Below are 8,192 nucleotides of genomic sequence, written 5' to 3' on the forward strand. Positions count from 1 at the left end.
TTAACCAAACCAACAAATCGTGTACAACATTAAAAAATACTTCTACCTGATTAATTGATTAATCATTTCTATATTCTTCTTGTCTCTTTGTTTGTAGGAATTTTCAAATATGTGATAACTGATGATAGGTACATCATGAGGAATCTAAGCTTAGAAATAATTTATAATTTTTAGAGATCGTATGTAGTTTATTTAATTACCACGCCGAGGCGCGTCGGTTAGGGAAACGTAGACATTTGTATTCTAACCATTGTGAGCTTACTGTGCTGTCTAATTTAATATATAACAATAATTTTGTCCATTTTTCTCTTTTCCCCTTCGAGTGTAGTTTCTTTTATTCGGATCGTGCATGTTTTGACTGGGGATTTTACATTTATTCGTAAATCCAACCCTTATTCATATCGTTATTACGTACGATCAGCTGAGCATATTTTGTTGGTGGGATACTGTAAAGGTAACGTTGCACCAAAATATTTTAATTAATTAGATGGAGTAAAAAAACTGTTAGCATAAATGCTTGAACGATACTACGTAATATGCGAGAATGGAATTGTAATATTTTTTGTATAAGGTTTATTATAACCTATATTGTCGTTGATGATAGTATTAATTTACTTTCATTTACACTTGTTTTTACTAATCTTTATATCAAAATTAAAGGAAACAAATGGCCTCGGCTGCGATGTCACCTACAGATGACGACGAGTTGAATTTACCTCGTGCAGCTATTAATAAAATAATCAAGGAGATACTTCCCCATGTGCGAGTAGCAAATGAGTCTCGTGAACTCATCTTAAACTGCTGTACAGAGTTCATCCATCTGGTATCTTCGGAGGCAAATGACATCTGTAACCAGCAGCAGAAGAAGACTATAAATGCAGACCACGTATTGCTGGCTTTGGAGAACCTTGGTTTTGCTGATTATTGTACAGAGGCTGAGGTTGTGTTACGGGACTGTAAAGCTGTGGCAGCCAAGAAAAGACGACAGAGCACCAGATTAGAGAATTTGGGAATTCCAGAAGAAGAACTTTTGCGACAACAGCAAGAACTCTTTGCAAAGGCTAGGGAAGAACAAGCAGTGGCTGAACAGCAGCAGTGGCAACAGCTGCAAGCTGTTGCACAGATGGCATCTATGCAGCAGGCAGATAGCGAGCAGGAAGATTACTCTTAAGATTTTGTGAAAATACGTGCGTAATGGATAGGCTGGGATCTTGTTTTGTAATGGGCAAAATAGAGTAATTCATGTATATGAGGATGAGCGGCTCTCAAGCACATGTGGAATGAATTTGCTGATATTCATGTGTTCTATGCTGGGAAGCATAGTTTATTAAATTTATATTAAGGGATTGCATATAATTAACTCAGAATATAGCAGGTGCGCAACGTTTGCGAGTATTAAATTATATACTTTACCTGATCGTACAAATAGAACTGATTTACGCTTGGACTGGGATGACGAATAAAAACTACCAAATACAGCAGACCTTATTTTGTGATGGAAAACTAGTATATTTATGTGAGTCATTCGCCTGTCACTCTTTCAAAATTAAATAATTTCATTACATTTCGTTCATTAATTTAGTGGCAGAATTAAAAAACGGCTTCTTTTTCTGTAAATCTTCCTATGTGAGCAATTTTGAAAACGTTACTGAAAGGTGCACTGTATTTACTATGGCATTAGTCTTCCATATTCAGAGAAAAGATGACTTTTCTTTATAGCATCCATGACCTTTGATGCATAATGGTACCTTGATGTAAATTTATTTTGTCATTTAGTATGAACTTCGTAGATAATTTATTTATTTAAGTAATCTTGCACATACCAATTTTTCTCAGTCAGAGCAGTCGGTGTCATAGAATTTCGAGATACTCCATGTATTTTCATCCTTAATTTTTCTATAAGCTTCGTCTCATTTTCACGTAAGGATGGTTCATCTGAAATAGTATCGTACTGTTAAATAATATAGGCAATCTTATTATAAGTGAAAATACAATATTACCTTCTGTTGTCATATCTGGAATAAGGAATAAATTTAGTTGTCCCTCAACTGAGAATGAGCTCATGTCGATACTGCTATGAGTCTGTAGTCGTGAAGTGGCAAAGACTTTATTATAGAATTCCTTAAGAAAAATATAAAATTTTAGCATTTTAGTAATTCAGTTTAATATTTATGATTATTCACCTTCATGGTTTCTGTCATACTGGGCATAAAGTCTTGCAGTTCGGATTTATTATGCAGAAACAATAAGTGAGGGTAATACTCTATATAATCCTGATCCATAGTAGTTGAAGAAGGTTTCAGCATTTCAGCTGTTTGTAGAAATCTGAATCAGAAAAAAATAATGTGAAACGTCAATTACAGAGAATGAGGAATAAGTAGATTCAAAATTTTAGTTTTCTAATATCAATGGTAATTAATACCTGATTAAATTTGGGTCGACAAACCAGTCTTGGACAAATATAACAACATGACAAACAGAGAATAAAAATGCTGCGAATTGCAATGACTGTAATTCTAAATTGCTTTCTGAACTGGCAAAGTCATTAGATACTTTTTTCTGATCGAATGATCCTGAATGATCCATAAGAAATCCAGATAATATGGGCTGAGTATCTAAGTATATGACTCTGTTTTTGGTCACATAAAAGTCTATACCACTAGTGCAGTTAGACCCATTTTCGTGGTGTGATAAATTTTGGACAGGAAAAATATCTGGCCTGAAAATAATATATTATATCATTTGTGATAACTTCAAAATATATTTTATATAAGTGCATAAATGCTGACATGTAATTAGAAGTCAGGAGAGATAACACTGTAGATTTGCCAACACCTTGTGCTCCTATGCATCCAACTACCAAAAAATCCTGTTGATCATATAAGTAGTCTAATGGACTTTCACACAGTTGCATATTCTCATCAACAAATTTGACACAATTTGTCATTTCTATGCATGTTGATACAATAGTACGTGCTAAAATAATATATTGACAATGAATTATTATTTACTTTTATGAAAAGTAATTATTTAAATGCTTACAATCAGATGATTTTCCACCTAAACTGCATTGGTAATCTAATTCTTTTCTGAAATAGTCATAATAATCAATTACTTTGTGTAAGGTATTAATTAATATAAAGCAAAACTTTTATTACTTTGTCCCATTACGTTGACTTGGAGAAACTGCTCTGCTTTCACCCTCTCGTGTCTTTAATATAAAAGTTGGACGATCCACTACCTTGATTAAAGCTCTACTTTCATTGTCTTTAACATCCATGTCCTTTGACATAATTGGTATCGTTTTTCGTGAATTCATATCAATTTAATTAAATTTCCTCTAATGTATTGCAAAATGTTCTAATAAATTTAGAAAATTCTTCAGTTGTATATAACTTATATACTGCTCATAGCATATTGCCCATTTTAAATTACACCCGTCACACTCTGGAATTGGTACATTTATTTTATATTTTAACGAAGTAAAAAAGGATTGTTCATTGTTGAAGAATTATACACACGATCATGTCTTTTTTTACAGAATTTTGATATGAGCATCAAGTATTATCACGTCATCAAGAATGTATGTCAAAAGCGTCAATGATGTCAATAACCAAGTGAGTCAAGTTATGATTTTCTGTACTGAAAATCATGGAATAATGCGTAAAGAAGTTCTCCGCACTGCTCCGTACATCGTGTTGAACGTTGACTTAACCTAAAATTGTGTGGTACGTCAGGTTATATTAGGTCATTATACAAAACTGGTGAGAATTTATTTAAATAAATATTATTTATTACTTATTAATATTTATACTTTCATGGTGGTGTCTATTAATGTATACAAATAATGTATGGTGTTTGGAGAAAAGTTAGTACTAATTTTATAAAGAATCCTACTATTTTCGCTGCGTTTTCTTATCCCAGGATTGTGGGCTTATTAGGATATATTAGAACCATGTCATCAGAAATAAAAATTGGTACACATGATGGTTGTTTCCACTGTGACGAAGCACTGGCTTGTTTTATGCTGAAGCAACTGCCACGGTATAAGAACGCTACCATAGTCAGGTATACATATCCCTTCTCGTATGTTGTTATATAGGTTCATATTTATTGTTAGTATATATTCTGTATTTGTTATTCTTCTTTGCAGAAGTCGTGATCAGGCTATCTTGGATACATGTGATATTGTAGTCGATGTTGGAGGAGTGTATGATCATTCCAAACATAGATATGATCATCATATGAGGTACATATGGTCCATACGTTAACATTATCAAACTTATATGATATCATAACCATAGTAAGCTTTAAAATACTCGTAAATATTCTATTGTATTAATACTACTTTAATTGTTTATACAGAGACTTTAAAGAATCTGTAAGCACAGTGATTAATAAGCCAGGATATAATTGGACTATTAAATTAAGTAGTGCTGGTTTGGTATATTGCCATTTTGGTTTTGAAATTATTAAGGAATTAATACCTGAAGTGAACGATGAAACCGACATTAGCAATATTTTTAAGAAAGTCTATGATACATTAATTAAAGAAATTGATGCTATAGATAATGGTATCCCAATGTTTGATGGAGAACCAAAGTAAGGATGCAGAGCATATTAAATACCATTCAAATCTTATTTAACTAAATCAAAGTGACATATTTGTTTATTATTTATTTTAGATATTGCATAGTGACAAATTTAAGTGCTCGCGTATCAAGACTGAATCCTAATTGGAACAGTAAGGATTTGAATGTCGATGAGCAGTTTTATAAAGCTATGGCACTTGCTGGAGAAGAATTTTTAGAATTTGTAAACTACACAGCAAGAGTATGGTGGCCTGCGAGGGCTATAGTACGAGAAACTGTCATGAAGCGATTCGACGTATGTATCTCTTTATTTATTGCACACACAAACTCTAACTCCACGATTAGAAATATACTTCTCGAATGCAATAAAATAATTTGTAAGAAATTCAGTGATTATTTTCGTAATTTTTACTGATGTTTTTGAATCTGTGCCATTCAGACTAAAATTAGCGTTGCAAATATATTGAAGTAAAACTGGATCATAACTCGAGTTTGACTTACACTGTTACCCGTGTGCATTACATGCTTGCCCTGACATTTATAGGAATCTGAATATAATAGCACGTTAACGCATCACGGTGTGAGTGAAACATCAGCACTCTCCTATTGTCGCTGTAGAAAAATAAGAAATAGGCATTTCTATTCCCCAATCACCTCCTCGCCATTGTGCACCGAGGTCAAACAGTTACACTGCTGTGAGATTTGTTCTTATGATCCTACATACTCTCTGCAACAATCATTTTAATACTACTCCTAACCGTATGACAGGTCTTTGCAAAAATTAATTTTTAAAATTTCATCCTCTTTTTACAGGTTGACCCAACCGGTGAAATACTTGAATTGACGCAACGTGTACCGCGGAAGGACCATCTTTTCGAATTAGAAGAGGAATTGGGGTTAGGTCCTTTAATAAAATACGTAATCTTTAAAGACAAGTTTTATAGAGTGCAGGCAGTTCCAGTGTGCGAAGGTAGCTTCATTACTAGGTACGTATTTGTTTAGCAATGCTTCTGATATTTTATTTGTTGTGCAAATTCTAAATATTGCTCATTAATTTGCAGACTTTTTCTACCGAGTGCATGGGCTGGATTACGCGACGAGGAATTGTCAAGTGTTTTATTTTATTTATGAATGAATGAATTAATAATGTATGTCAATTTATATGAACTTGTACTTAATGCAAGATTTGACCACTAATATCTACTTTATCCATTGTACTCATCCATCATACTCATACTCATCCATTGTTTCTGCATATGATCAACGAATGTCACAACAAATTATTGAAAAGGGTTTCTATGCCAAAAACGCTCAGATTATAGAGATTAAGTTTGTACTCTGAGAACATCACACTTATTATTTAGTATATGACGTGTCGTTCTCTGAGTTAATATAGTTCAATGCAACTTTCCTTTATATCTGTTTAATATGTGTCGGTAAATTATCGAATGTTAACAAAAAATGTATGTTACCTTCGTTTATATTAATCATCAAACGCTCCGAATGATTAGAATTAGACATTAGACTGATTTTTGAATTCTATTCCGATTAGAAGATACATATAATATAACACCAAAGTATTAAAATTATACGCTTCGATCATTTAGAAGTAGGTATGCAAGACTGTCTCAAGTTACGCTTTGTAAATCCAGCGATATGACAGAATGTAAATAAACTAAATAACCAACCTGTTCCTATATAGTGTCTATACATAAAAACTAAATACTTTTTGTTTCAATACAATTTTTTAGGGTTATACTTACCTAATAAGAGTGTTTGTCTAATTTAAATTTAAATTACACATGTTTGTAGCGATTTATTAGAATAAATATTTTTGAGCGGTAGCGTTTGTCGCCCTTACTGCGCATGTGTCGAGCTGACCTTCAGATGTTCTGAAGGAAGGGATAGACGTTACGGGCTAGGATAGTTCTTATTAGTGTTTGAATGTCGGATTGAAGTATATCGTTATAAGTGTTGTGTGTATTATTTTTATTAATATATATTAATCGTAAGTTTATATTTAATTTATTTATTATATTTAATTTATTTATAATATTTATACTGTGCGTGTTAGTGTTCTATTTATTGTAACGCGTTACCCTCTTCGTGTCGCATTTCAGTGCATTTCGGTTTTAGCAGTTTTATTTTGAATTTTTAAGATGTACGATAAATTAATATTGAAAGCAATTTTGCTTAGCGAAGAGTGCTGGGCAGTGGACAATATTGGGAAACTGTATCCGCCTTCGGCCAATGTGTACAAGGTAATTTCCCAACGAATGAGAACGTAATTCGTATATATCCCCGAAGCACGTTTACGTAATTGTTCGGCAGAATCGAAGTGGATATAAAGATCTAATCCTAAACGCGTATTCATTGGCCACAAACGATGCGGATGAAAATGATCTGAGTGATGCGTTAGATTCAGCATCGGTCACAGGCCCTTCGAAAAAATTTGATTTATTTGTAGCGGCAGAAAAATGGTCTTTGATGAAGCCGGTAAATCGTACATACAATAACCAAAGTTACCTGGTCCTACAATCTGGATGGACGAAAATAATATCAGAGTTGTCGAGCCAACAATAGAATCTAAGCTGCGTATTCGCCTTAAAAAAACACAATGTGTACCGTACGGACAGAGCTCGGTGCTATGTCTCAACGAAGGGTGCATGTATAAAAAGTGGAGCCGCGTTAGAATGTATTTTAGTTAAAGAGCCTGTCAGCATCGATTCGGATGTCAAATTGTTATGCCGCCTTAACAATTTCCAAGCGCAAAAGCATGGAACTGGGAAAAGAAGACAAGTTAAGGGTAAACGTCGAGAAGAAAAGAAAGAAAAACTTATTGTAAAATTTAAATTCAGTCACAAAAAAAAATTAATCCATCAAATAAGATATAAGGTGGATGACCCAGTCTTCGGCCATGTACCAGTATCAATCGACGTTCAACCGAATTCTTGCCGATACTGGCAGCCTGGAAAAATAGACATATATTAACATAGGATTTAATACTCCTAACCGTATGACAGGTCTTTGCAAAAATTAATTTTTAAAATTTCATCCTCTTTTTACAGGTTGACCCAACCGGTGAAATACTTGAATTGACGCAACGTGTACCGCGGAAGGACCATCTTTTCGAATTAGAAGAGGAATTGGGGTTAGGTCCTTTAATAAAATACGTAATCTTTAAAGACAAGTTTTATAGAGTGCAGGCAGTTCCAGTGTGCGAAGGTACCTTCATTGCTAGGTACGTATTTGATTAGCTATGCTTTTTGATATTTTATTTGTTGTTCAAATTCTAAATATTGCTCATTAATTCGCAGACTTTTTCTACCGAATGCATGAGCTGGATTACGCGACGAGGAATTGTCAAGTGTTTTATTTTATTTATGAATGAATGAATTAATAATGTATGTCAATTTATATGAACTTGTACTTAATGCAAGATTTGACCACTTATATCTACTTTATCGAATAATTTTTCGGTTAATATTTCGTATAATCGTCTGCAACACCACTGCGATCCTACATGAAGCAATTCTCCTCCACTATAAACTCACGTACCGTGCAGGATGGATTAAATGAATAAACCACGATATTTATATA

General features: G+C 33.4%; 3 protein-coding genes across 10 annotated transcripts; 2 read left to right on the forward strand and 1 right to left on the reverse strand.

The window, feature by feature from the left end:
- The first annotated feature begins 199 nt into the window (after window positions 1–199).
- On the forward strand, window positions 200–1,488 carry LOC107266224 (protein Dr1). Its single transcript, XM_015736501.2, has 2 exons — window positions 200–454; window positions 661–1,488. The coding sequence occupies exon 2, from the start codon at window positions 668–670 to the stop codon at window positions 1,169–1,171; it is 504 nt and encodes a 167-aa protein (XP_015591987.1). The 5' UTR covers window positions 200–454; window positions 661–667; the 3' UTR covers window positions 1,172–1,488.
- LOC107266215 (protein SMG9) lies at window positions 1,489–3,692 on the reverse strand. 4 transcript variants are annotated; one of them, XM_015736488.2, is made up of 9 exons: window positions 3,522–3,692; window positions 3,159–3,447; window positions 3,043–3,089; window positions 2,790–2,976; window positions 2,423–2,719; window positions 2,184–2,325; window positions 2,001–2,121; window positions 1,824–1,935; window positions 1,584–1,748 (listed from the first exon to the last, which is right to left on the reverse strand). In XM_015736488.2, the coding sequence occupies exons 2-9, from the start codon at window positions 3,317–3,319 to the stop codon at window positions 1,670–1,672; spliced, it is 1,146 nt and encodes a 381-aa protein (XP_015591974.1). In that variant the 5' UTR covers window positions 3,320–3,447; window positions 3,522–3,692; the 3' UTR covers window positions 1,584–1,669. The 4 variants fall into 4 exon arrangements, with proteins under 4 accessions (XP_015591972.1, XP_015591974.1, XP_024939279.1 ...); XM_015736486.1 differs by lacking the exon at window positions 3,522–3,692 and having other exon boundaries at window positions 1,489–1,748; window positions 3,159–3,319; XM_025083510.1 differs by lacking the exon at window positions 1,584–1,748 and having other exon boundaries at window positions 1,824–1,951; window positions 3,159–3,603.
- LOC107266216 (UPF0160 protein MYG1, mitochondrial) lies at window positions 3,623–8,190 on the forward strand. 5 transcript variants are annotated; one of them, XM_015736492.2, is made up of 7 exons: window positions 3,623–3,764; window positions 3,925–4,068; window positions 4,154–4,249; window positions 4,366–4,602; window positions 4,686–4,887; window positions 5,406–5,578; window positions 5,654–6,058. In XM_015736492.2, the coding sequence occupies exons 2-7, from the start codon at window positions 3,956–3,958 to the stop codon at window positions 5,721–5,723; spliced, it is 891 nt and encodes a 296-aa protein (XP_015591978.1). In that variant the 5' UTR covers window positions 3,623–3,764; window positions 3,925–3,955; the 3' UTR covers window positions 5,724–6,058. The 5 variants fall into 5 exon arrangements, with proteins under 5 accessions (XP_015591978.1, XP_015591979.1, XP_024939282.1 ...); XM_015736493.2 differs by having other exon boundaries at window positions 3,624–3,764; window positions 3,942–4,068; window positions 5,654–6,059; XM_025083513.1 differs by lacking the exons at window positions 3,623–3,764; window positions 5,654–6,058 and adding exons at window positions 3,850–3,868; window positions 7,910–8,190 and having other exon boundaries at window positions 3,942–4,068.
- Window positions 8,191–8,192: the final 2 nt, after the last annotated feature.

This window comes from Cephus cinctus, unplaced genomic scaffold (genome assembly GCF_000341935.2).
Source record: "Cephus cinctus unplaced genomic scaffold, Ccin1 Ccin1_scaffold0306, whole genome shotgun sequence".
Taxonomy (NCBI): Eukaryota; Metazoa; Arthropoda; class Insecta; order Hymenoptera; family Cephidae; genus Cephus; species Cephus cinctus.